Genomic DNA, 11706 nt, shown 5'->3' on the forward strand with positions numbered 1-11706 from the left:
ATGTCTCATCGTAAATAAATGTGTGCATTTGTTTCCAACGTCTTTCAGAAGTGAGGTTGAAGTAAATGATGTGTAGAATGAGGATACTAGGAATCCTAGCAAACCTAACCCTAACCCCCAACCCTTCAAATTAACGGCTCTTCATGTGACTTTACAGTCAACACTGTAAACTGCCAGGAATTGCCGTAGATTGGCAGCATCAACGAGAGAAAGTTTGAGGGTTGATCTGATCCAAAGGCAACTGGACATGGTTGCCTTTGGATCAAGCTTTGAATTTACCATGAAAATGTGAATGTGAATATGAAAATTGTAAATGAAAACCCAGCTCTAAAGACAATACAGATTTTTAAAGGAAAAGTATCAAACATAGAGAAGTCAGTGAACATGTTGTTTGCTTTTTTGTTTTTCTTCCAGGAAACGGAGGGGAAGAAGAGGAGGTCAGACTCCCACTCGTGTCTTGCACCATAGCAATCCTTGATTTATGATTCCTTTCCTTGGAGTGGAAGCCTTTAAAACGCCAAAGTTTCGAAACTCGCTTTAGTTAAACTGACATCATGCTGGGAGAGAAAGACGCTCTGGTGGTCGCTGCTTTTGTTTGTGCCCTCGTTCTCCACAGTGAGTTTTATTGCTGACATTGTTTCTTAAATATGAAGCGTTTATTTTGACTGTTCTTCTTGAGTTGTTTGTTGTAATTCTGTCATTGTATTTTTGCAAATCTAGAAGGATATGATACTAAAAGCAATACCTGCTTCTTTATTATCTAAACTTTCTAAACTCTGAAGTGCTGACTGATGAGAATATGAGATTTTCTTGTCTGTTGGTATGAACATCCTCGGTATGTTACTGTGCACAACCAGAAATGTTTGACTGTGAAGTTTTTTTTGTGGTTGTGTGTTCTGATCATTTCAGCCGAGGGTATCATCGGCGGCAGAGAGGCAGTGCCGCACTCTCGCCCCTACATGGCCTCAATCCAGGTCCAAGAAGGAGAAAATATGAAGCATGAGTGTGGAGGCTTTGTGGTCGCTGATCAGTGGGTGATGACCGCAGTTCACTGTCTGCCAACAGGGTGAGAATACTGTCTTCAGAAGATAAAAACAAACCATATAACCTTTAAGAATTTTATAGTAATTGGTCATGAGATCCTTTAGGGAATTTACCCAAACTGTATACTCTCTGTGAAAGACAATTCAGCCCAATTCAGCAAAAATAAATCTACTTGCTTACAATGTCTGAAAGGGAATCATAATACTTCCAGATGTTGGAGAGCGCCACAGCAGCTGGTCTCACTCAAGCAGCAACCTCAAGTGTTGAAAAATTAAGCCTTAAGAAGTTCAAAATCTTGCAGTTCATTGAGTGTCCACTAGAGGCTGGCTGCAGAAGCACAGGAAGTCACATACACACCCAGGCTTCTTTCATTAATATTTACAGTCTATGGTTTCACTCCAAATACTGCTAGAATTAGTCCTGGTTTAAGTTGTTTCTGTAAAGTCTCAGACAAAGTTTGGAATATCTTTATCCAGTGAGTAACAAAGTTCAGGTAGCTCCAGACCACGTGTGCTGCATGAGGCCGGTCCTTTTCAACACCACATCAGAGGATGCATTTTGTTCGGCTGTGATCGGTCGTTTCTCAACCCGGAAGGTCAGGGGTTAGATCCCCAGCTGCTGCAGCCACATGACCGATTTTCCGTTTTGTTGAGTAAAAAATAGAAACTTGTTTGTCTAGTTCTTTTGATTCAGTCTCGTGATCTTTTCTGCTCTTATTATAGGCCGAATGGAAGGAAAGTAGTTCTTGGTGTCCATTCTCTGAGTGAACCCGAAGACGAAAAGCAGACATTTGACATATTGGAACTTCACAACAACCCAACCTTCAGCGCATCAAATTATGACAATGACATCGCTTTGATTAAGGTACATGTATCGTTTTCATTGCATGCCATGATCTAGTGATGGAGGTACCAGAAAAAGCCAAAAGATACAACATATTTTTGGGTGGTATTTGCAGCTGGATCGTCCATTTAACGCGTCTGAGGCTGTCAGAGCTGTGGAATATCTACGAGCAGGCGGCACAAACCCAGACACGGACGCAGAGGTGGAGACAGCCGGTTGGGGATCTCTGAACAACCTGGGCTCCAGACCAGACAAGCTCCAGGAGGTGGTGGTCGAGGTGGTCAGACCCACTCGATGCAGTCGCGGCGACTACTTTGGCAGAAAGTTCACCAGTAACATGATCTGTGCACATAAAGTATGTCCAGAGCCTTGTGACCAACCCTCCAAGAAACAGGACAGCTGTGATGTAAGTTTGAGCTCCTTTCCTTCTAGGGAATATAAATGATTGTGTTAATAATTTTTCAAAACTGTGGGAGGCTTCACGCACAAAAAGATCAATTTGTCTAATTATTAGCTAAAGATTTTACACCAAAGCTACAAGCGGCAATAAAAAACTGTGGAAATCCAAATAGCCTTTGAGTAACAAACTTTGTAGGACAAAACATAAGAATGTAGCAGAGAAGTAGCGCTAAAGGAGACAATCTTTGAAGTAAACTTATCAAGCATGCTAACACATTACACTTAAAAAGGGAACATGTGAGCATTGTAAATGTGAGTATTATCGCAAGTTAACAGTACCATTTCCTGTAGCAGTTAGCATGTCTGTAGACTCTTGTTGCATGTTATCTAGCTGTACAAGAAAGTGAACTATGCTGTGGCGTCATCCATTGGTAGTAGACTAACATTTGGATTGCTGAGTTTGCTGTTTTTGCGAGTTTGCTGTTTTTGCAAGAAGATACAAATTGCGGCCACCTCTCTTTTCAGATTCAGTTTAGCATGGTAGCAATGTGCCAATCATAGGTAGCCATGTAAAGCACACCCTGCGTTAATATCTATTTTACTGTAAAAGTGACCATCATTGACAAAATAAACATCAAGGCTTACTAAAAGATAGTTAAAACAAGGGATTAAGCCCATGTAGTTATTGGTAGCATCTTGTAGGCTGCGTCCTTTGAAGGATGCACCGTTGAATTGAGACACAGATACTGCCCTTTTTTCTGTAACCGTAGGAGATGCCCCCTGCAGGCCTTCAGAAAGAAATCAGGTTTAAGGCAAATCCACATAGGCTTTACTTTCGACACCAAGAGGAAATGTTTTTTTGTTTTTTTTTTAATAAAGTTTGTGCTATGGTTTCTTAGTTACCTTTGTTTTAAATCAGCAATTGCTTCCAACTTTTTTCACCATTTCTTCTCCAGTTCATTGTCACATGCAGATGTTTAAAATATTGTAATTTCCCTCTCTGCTTGTGCTTTTTGTCGTCTGTCAGGGTGACTCCGGAGGTCCTCTGCTCTACAACGGCGTCGCAGTGGGCATCACCTCTAACGGAGGAATGAAGTGTGGCCAGATCAGAAAGCCTGGAATTTACACCATCATCTCTCACTACACCGAGTGGATCGACAGCGTCATGGCCCTGCAACCTGATGCTGCACAGAACGAGGAGTGAAGAGAGAGACGGCGGTACAGTTATCAGTGGCTCATCGCAGTTTTAAATCGCAGCCATGTGTCTAATACAGTCCTACATCCACTGAATCACAGATGATTTCACTTTGGACATGTTGGTTTTTTTGCTGGACAGAAGTGCTCCACACTCATTTGTTACTTAAATGCATGATTGAAGAGATGGATCCCAACACATTACTACCTATATGTTTATGTCAGAAAAATATATCTCACAGCATTTAATCAATTCACTGTATTGAGAAATCATTAAAAGGCAGTTTATAGAATGTGTGTCTTGACTTGTTTGCCATCGTGTACAGTAATAGTAAGATGCAGCATTAAAAACAAAGACATGTCACAGACATGTTTCTGGTACCTCTAAGAGATTATTTAAACTTGTTGGAAAGGAGTATAATGTGTGACCTTAAAGGAACAGTCTGTTTATTTGGTAACACTTTATATTAAGGTGTTTGTAATAAGCATTAATAACAGGTAATAAGTCACTTATAAGACCTTATTAGATTCTTATTAACACAAATAAGATTATATAAGTGTTAATATAGGCATAATTAACACATTTATTATGTCTTATAAGACACTTATAGGCTCTTATTAGAAATGTACTGACACTTTATATACCGTCATAAACATTAATAAGATGTTTATTAACATTAATAAGACTTCATGAGTGTTAATTAAACTATAAATTAATTTATAATTGGCTTGTAAGATATTAATTAACACAAAGAAACTTGTTTATAGACCACTTATCAACGTTCACAAGATGTTTATTCACATTAATAAGACTTTATTAGGTTCATATTAATGCCTTATGAAGGTTAATAAATACTTTATTATGCACTTATTAAGAGTTAATAAAGCTCCTCTGCAGGTACTGGATCTAAAGTGGGAACACTACTTATAAAGGTTAATAAATACTTTACTATGCACTTATTAACAGCTCAGTGGGAACAGGGTCCAACTTTCAAGTAAATGCAGAAACAAAAAGGAGGTCTATTGAACTTCCACTCAAACAGTTTTTGAAAAAGAAAAATGCTACTACAAATACAAGTATTATCTTTAACGTTAACTGTAAACAAACAACTTTGGACCTGGGAGAGTCTTGGTTGCTCGCTGGAGTCTTTTCTTGTATTTTTCTTTCTGATTCTTCTGATGTTTGAGTTTCCTTTGTAGTTCTTCTATTTCTTTGCACAGTTTGTCTCTTGCTTTTCTGGATGCTTTCTTTCCTTTCTGATCCGAAAGGCCAGTGTAAGCCGTATTAACTTGAATTCGGCCATTGGTTTCTTTGTGAATGAAGGGAATTACTCCGAGTTGTGACGCGGGATTCGGACTGTGATCCGGCCTCTTCAGGCACGCATTTCTCTCCTCCTTTCTTTTCCTTTTACTAACACACACATTCCCGTCTAGACGCACATCTGGAGGCCAACTCCACCACTGTGCCATTACGCACATAGGCCACACACACACAGAGATCTGTACACCCGCGGCCATCCAGGCGCCTCAGAGACACCGATCGTGCTGGGCCAAACTCGACCTCTTTTAGACAGGAAGACCACTAGGTCTTTGTTAGGTGTGCACCATCGTGAGTGACCACGCGGGTAGGAAGCCATCACACACACACACACACACACACACACACACACACACACACACACACACACACACACACACACACACACACACACACCTCTTCCACAAGCCTTGCTTGATAATGTTTGTTTGCTTAGATTAGTTTATGATTGTTATTTGTTTGATTAAGTTCATTGATTTTGGATTGATGTTGCTTTGTTTAAATAAATTCTGTTATAATTTAAGAGAGCAGTTGTTTGTGATTACTGGTGTATTTACATTGTGATATAAGCTGGGTGCGGAGGCTTTGTGTACGGATTTCACGCCTTCAATTTATTAAATATAGTTATTAATTATTAATAATATTATTAATTAAGTGACTAATTTGAGACTGATTTGAGTGATATTTTGGTTATATTTCCCTGATTACAGGGTGGTGCCCCAAACGAGATTAAACATAGTTCAATGATATTGTTATTATTAATAATTAAATATAATTATTGAAGAATATAAACAAAGTTGACTTGATACATATGCCACTGCTAATCAGTTAGCTTTTGTGTTGTGAAAAATGTAGTATTTATTCAGGCTTTTAGTGATCTGTGAGAGCAAAAGTTTGACACCATGAAGGGTGAAAGTAGCTTATCTTAGCCACAGTATGTAAATGAGTAAGGAATAGTTTAATGCAAGTTATGATGAAAGTTTTTCCCTCTTTTGTTAATTTCACTCTCCTTTGTGGAGTCTCTCACACAGAACTTCAGTGTTTCATAGTACAGTTATTATAGTAAAGTGTCCTATATTGTCTAATCAATAAAAAGCTTAACAGTAAATTGATAAAGAAAATCTTTAACCTTTTTTGTAGTACAACAGAGCTAATGGAAAAATGTGAATAAAAACAGATGTTATTTTAATACTTGGTGTTAATGTTAAGTGCTTAAATTGAGATGAATTCTGTGTTGATGCTGACGTGCATGTTTATCTTTATAGGGGTGGTGTGACCTGTCTGTAGGTCAGGTTTTGGTAAAAGGCGGATTTTGGGCTCATCCAGAAGACCATCCACCAACAAGAGCATCCACCATAGAACTGTGAGCAGCTAACTGGATAGTGAGCCCAACCTTCAAGACCTCAAGTGGGATTAAGAAGACTGTTTCTTCTAAGGAAGAACTTCCTTCGCTACTTCATAGAGCACAGATTAAACAGAAACACACACCTCGATTGAGCCCCAACGAAAAAGACTGGGCTTAGACACTTCAAATGTTTGTTTTATTTCATGTGCACACTTTATTAATTAACTTGTTAATTGCATTAGTAAATTGTATATTATAATCTTGACGTGCAATATTTGTGTTCCTTACATACATGTATTCCTGTGTGCATCTCTTGACTGATATTCAGACCTTGGGCTCAAGGTGTCCTAGTCTTTTGATGTTTGTCCACCTTCAACACTTTATTTACAGTAACTTGGGTTAAAAACAACTATGCTTTTTCCCTGAATTTGATCAGATATGTTGGTAGCTATGACACACCAACTGTTTTCATAATGTTGTTTACAGTTAACGTTAAAGATAATACTTGTATTTGTAGTAGCATTTTTCTATTTTTAAAAAACTGTTTGAGTGGAAGTTCAATAGACCTCCTTTTTGTTTCTGCGTTTACTTGAAAGTTGGACCCTGTTCCCACTGAGCTGTTAATAAGTGCATAATAAAGTATTTATTAACCTTTATAAGTAGTGTTCCCACTTTAGATCCAGTACCTGCAGAGGAGCTTTATTAACTGTTAATAAGTGCATAATAAAGTATTTATTAACCTTTATAAGTAGTGTTCCCACTTTAGATCCAGTACCTGCAGAGGAGCTTTATTAACTCTTAATAAGTGCATAATAAAGTATTTATTAACCTTTATAAGGCATTAATATGAACCTAATAAAGTCTTATCAATGTGAATAAACATCTTATGAACGTTGATAAGTGGTCTATAAACAAGTTTATTTGTTTTAATTAATATCTTACAAGCCAATTATAAATTAATTTATAGTTTAATTAACCCTCATGAAGTCTTTTTAATGTTAATAAACATCTTATTAATGTTTATGACGGTATATAAAGTGTACATTTCTAATAAGAGCCTGTAAGTGTCTTATAAGACATAATACATTTGTTAATTATGCCTATATTAACACTTATATAATCTTATTTGTGTTAATAAGAATCTAATAAGGTCTTACAAGTGACTTATTACCTGTTATTAATGCTTATTACAAGCACCTTAATATAAAGTGTTACCAAATAAACAGACTGTTCCTTTAAGGTCACACATTATACTCCTTTCCAACAAGTTTAAATAATCTCTTAGAGGTACCAGAAACATGTCTGTGAAGTATCTAGCCAAAAAGTGAGTGCAGAACAAACACCTAGCTGTGGGAGTGTCACCCACCTGGGGGAGCTGTTACTGCCCTTTGTGATGTCATGAAGGAAAAATCTCCAAACAGCCTGTTTGAGCACACATTTTCTGAAAAGTGGAGCAGGCAGAAGACGGAGAGGATGGACTTTTCTCATCATTGGGGGGTTTGTAGACAGACTAGGGACACATATTAGTGTTAGAAAAACATGGTTAAGAGTATTTTGCATCATATGTGACCTTTAAAACTTATTGCAAATGATGTGTGTATCCAGCAGATGAACTGCTAAATATGAAAACATATGACATTATAGCGCATTTGATTAAAAAAACAAAAATCCTTCTTTACGCTGTAAGAGCTTTAATAAATCTGTATGTTGTTTTTCAGTGAATTACATCTGACAGATACGGTTTGAGGAAATAACTGTTCTGCAATCACGATATCAACACACAAATCTCATAAACCAGTCAGATTAGTCCTCATACTCATGGGAAAGTACAAATACATTTTTTCCCCCTATCAGCTCTACCCATGTGCTTATAAACAAAGACATAAAAAAAGATGATGTGTTCTGCTCCAATTTTTTGCTCAGAAAACACCCAAAGCACCACCATGTTGCAATGAAAAACATCTATTTCTTAATCCCTGCAGAAGTGATTACTTGTGCATTTGATTGTTTTGCACAATTCATCGTACATTTGATATTTTTAAAATCAATCATCTTTCAATAAGTAGTTCATTTCCAAAGCCCCCTCCTTCCTCTCCTCGATTCCTCTTCTCCTCTCCTGCAGCTCCTGCTCAGTAAATCTCCTCACTGGGTAAGGCCGGCCCCCGTGTGAAGCCACCAGTTTGTTGATACCTGACAGCAGATTTTCCACCTGCGGGCAGCTCAAAGCATTCTGGGACTTTGCAGCATTCAGCACATAGTACCGGCTCCCACACTTCCTGATCAGATCCTGCAGGGTTGCGTGGGCTTCCATCACGTAGTCGTCGATCTTCTGGCTGCCGTCGAAGCTGATGAAGAGGACGATGGCGTACTCTACAAGTTCTCGTCCAAAGATCTTCTGCAGGCGCTGCAGCATCTCGCTCTCTCCCCGGGTGAAGCGGCCCACTTGGAGCACCAGCAGGAAGACATGGGGTCCAGGATAAGACAACGACAAACAGTCTTTGACCACCTCCAGATCCTCCACTTCGTCCTCGTCCCACAGCTCGGGGGTGTCCACCAGGACGAGCTTCCTCCCCGCTGCTAACACCTGCTTTCTCTCGCAGCACAAGGTTTGTGGGGCCTCGTGACTCGACTCATCATTTGAGTGTTTATTACCTGTTCTCTCTAAAATTAGATTGAGAGCTGAAGACTTCCCACTGCCGGAGAGACCTAACAGGATGACCGACTTCTTCTTTGTGTCATCATTATCTACATGCAGAAAAAGAAAACAAGAAAACAAGCTGTTAGCAAGAATTTTTGGAAGATTTGAACCTAAAAAATATTTACACAAGATATTAATTTTTCATGTTTGTTAATGTTTTTCCAGTTGTTGTTGCTGCTATTATTGTGCAACTATACTGCCCCCTAGTGGTGGAAATGTTGACATATATTTACTTACTCCATTTTACTTTTCTAAATAAAATCTTTTCCCTATTTGATCCAAAATAGACAGATAAACAGATTCATTAAAAATATTCCTCAGTAGGATCATTTGCCAATTTTTACAATAACAAAAAAATGTGCCTCTTATCTCCTACAGGAATAATTAATCTTTATTTGACTGTTTCTGCATCGTGTTTGTTTGTGTTCTCTTTCTTATTTCTACAAACCAATACAGGATAAATACTTTTGTTATTTTTTTTAAATCAGTTGGTTACTGCTTACTTATAAAATAAAATAAATGTTTTTTTATGATCCATCAACACTGTTTTACATATTAAAAATACAGATGTAAGTGTTTGGGCTATAAAGGTAATGTTGATCTATAAATTGTACTTATGATACGATACACTTATTGTCCCCCATCTCTGATTTAAACGTAAAAAAAGTTCAGAGAAAAATACAAGTTACCTTCAGTGGCGTTCATCTGGAGCTGCAGCCTGTCTCTGTGGCTCACCACGGGCTCCTCCAAGCTCTCTTTCCCCTTCTCAAATGTCTTTCCTTCATCTGCCTCCTTCTTTCTTTCCTCTGCATGTTTTGCCATCAGCTCCTCCATCTCTTTGGCCCGTCTCTCCTCCTCTCGTTGAACCATTATCTTAAAGACCTGCTCCTTCTCCTTCAGCATCCTCATGGCTGCATCCTCTGTGCTCCGTCTCTTAGCCTCAGTCAGCATGGCTTCAGTGTAGGCCGTCATTTGGTCCACCGTGTCGAGTAGAGAGCATAGTTTTTCATGTGCTGCGGCTGCTGTGATCTGAGAGTACCTTCTATTGCACATCGTTATCAACTCCAGGAGGGCATCATCCATTGTTTCTGCAACTTTTCCATCTTCCAGAGAGAGAACCACCAAGTATTTCAGAGCCTCGGCTCCAAAGTGGGCCTGCAGAATCTCAATCATTCTCCTTTCCCTCTTTGTAAAATGTCCACCTTCTATCAGCAGCAGAAAAGTGCAGATCCTGTCTGTGCAGGACTTAAAGCAGCCTTCTATTGCCAGCGTGATGCCCTCCTCTGTCAGGTCTTCTTTTAACGCTGCATAGTGCAAGCTGAAAGAGCGACCATCCACTGCCAAGTCACAGACCTGATTTGATCCCAGAGAACTAAAAGTTAGCTGGAGGTGTTTTTCATTAGAGTAGTTCTGCAGCAGAGACTTAAAGGAGAACCATTCCTCCAGTGAGGATATGACCATCATCTGAGCAGTGTTCCTTACACCGTCTGCAAAACCACACAGATGTGACTTGTTAACGACTTGGAAATGGTTGTGAATGCACACACCAAATGACAATAAAATTCTCGTTTCTTTTTAGGGTAATTTCAGCTTTTTATATGACGTGGCTGCATGTTTTTCCATCAGGTATTAAGAACTCAAATTGCTATTAAATTGCAAATTCATTATAAGTCATAAATAGCATTGACTATATGCAAACACCAAGAATCACTTACTATGTTTTGCCATGTCTCTTGCAGGTGCTCCTACAGGTCAGCTTTGTGATTCTTGTCTGCTCAAGCTTACCTAAGAAACTGGATCCTCTGGCTCTAAAACCAGTATTATGAGGGGGGAGAAAATCTATAAGATGTTTCCTTATCACAACATTTCTTGTGTGACCAAAACAGTTTTGTTGTCAAGGAAGTGCATACCACAGCTTAAGGAATGAACAAGCTACTGGTCCAGTGCTTCTTTCTCATGTTTCAACAAGTTCTTTTTAAGACATTTATTCCTTACAATACTAACAAATAGAAAGTAGAGTTTTTTGCACTTCATAGCAGAACTATGTTAAAAATATCCATGTGCTTTTTGTCATGGGAAGACACTGAATTAATTTGCTAGATATTTAGGCCACCTCACATTAAACATAACCTTGCTCATGTGCACAAATTGTTCTCTGCTGTAGCATGTGTATAGCATAATAGAGCAACCTGAAACAACTTCAGAATTAGCAAACTCTTAATCATCTCATCCTGCCCAGTTTCCTGTATGTGCTTCCTGTTTGCACAATAAAAGCATGTCTAATGGACATCCTGTGATTGTTTCTTGTGTGGATTATCAGTCAATCACCCCGAACTTCTTTAACTAAATTAGTAAAGCTTCATGATACATTGGGTAAAATATGCTCAATAAGCATGATTTACTCTAAAGACCTTATGAGAAAAATCTGCTTTAAACTTCTCAAAGCTACTTTCTTAAAATTGGATAAAATCCTTAAAATTAAGTAAAGTAATAGCAATGGAATTATCATTGACAACAAATTAATTTAATTAATTAATTGATTGATTAATTAATTAATTGAACGTATCGAGCTGCTGTAAATAAAGGAGTTCCCCCTTACACACACATCTACTGAGATTACTGAGGGATTGCACCATCTCTCTGTGCAGCTGCGCAGTGATTCCTGCCGCTGTCTCAACGGCCCAAACAAGACGCTACCACAGAGAAAATGGGGGAAACCGTGTAATAGTTTGGGATAAATTCCCATTGAACAATCACTCTTATTCTGCCAATACAAACTATGATTCTAGAGTTGACAAAGGGTGTTTAAATCATCAAATTTGGTGATGAATATAACGTTACTACATCCCAGATAAACATCCTAAT

General features: G+C 38.5%; 2 protein-coding genes across 2 annotated transcripts; one reads left to right on the forward strand and one right to left on the reverse strand.

The window, feature by feature from the left end:
* The first annotated feature begins 454 nt into the window (after positions 1-454).
* cfd (complement factor D (adipsin)) lies at positions 455-3773 on the forward strand. The gene is made up of 5 exons (XM_020643360.3): positions 455-615; positions 910-1066; positions 1767-1908; positions 2003-2293; positions 3314-3773. Exons 1-5 carry the CDS (start codon positions 555-557, stop codon positions 3488-3490), a joined length of 828 nt encoding a protein of 275 aa, XP_020499016.1. The 5' UTR covers positions 455-554; the 3' UTR covers positions 3491-3773.
* Positions 3774-7723: 3950 nt separating this feature from the next.
* On the reverse strand, positions 7724-11119 carry LOC136183257 (GTPase IMAP family member 8-like). The gene is made up of 3 exons (XM_065966212.1): positions 10557-11119; positions 9531-10328; positions 7724-8888 (listed from the first exon to the last, which is right to left on the reverse strand). The coding sequence occupies exons 1-3, from the start codon at positions 10567-10569 to the stop codon at positions 8188-8190; spliced, it is 1512 nt and encodes a 503-aa protein (XP_065822284.1). The 5' UTR covers positions 10570-11119; the 3' UTR covers positions 7724-8187.
* Between the last annotated feature and the right edge of the window lie 587 nt (positions 11120-11706).

This window comes from Labrus bergylta, chromosome 18 (assembly GCF_963930695.1).
Source record: "Labrus bergylta chromosome 18, fLabBer1.1, whole genome shotgun sequence".
NCBI lineage: Eukaryota > Metazoa > Chordata > Actinopteri > Labriformes > Labridae > Labrus > Labrus bergylta.

What these genes read in the sequence shown, in the direction of transcription:
- cfd (XM_020643360.3), top strand. Translation starts at nt 555, where the DNA reads ATGCTGGGAGAGAAAGACGCTCTGGTGGTCGCTGCTTTTGTTTGTGCC. An exon ending in TTGTGCCCTCGTTCTCCACA is followed by an intron (nt 616 to 909) that starts GTGAGTTTTATT and finishes TGATCATTTCAG; the next exon opens with CCGAGGGTATCATCGGCGGC. An exon ending in GTTCACTGTCTGCCAACAGG is followed by an intron (nt 1,067 to 1,766) that starts GTGAGAATACTG and finishes CTCTTATTATAG; the next exon opens with GCCGAATGGAAGGAAAGTAG.
- LOC136183257 (XM_065966212.1), bottom strand. An exon ending in CCAGATGAACGCCACTGAAG is followed by an intron (nt 8,889 to 9,530) that starts GTAACTTGTATT and finishes TTCTGCATGTAG; the next exon opens with ATAATGATGACACAAAGAAG.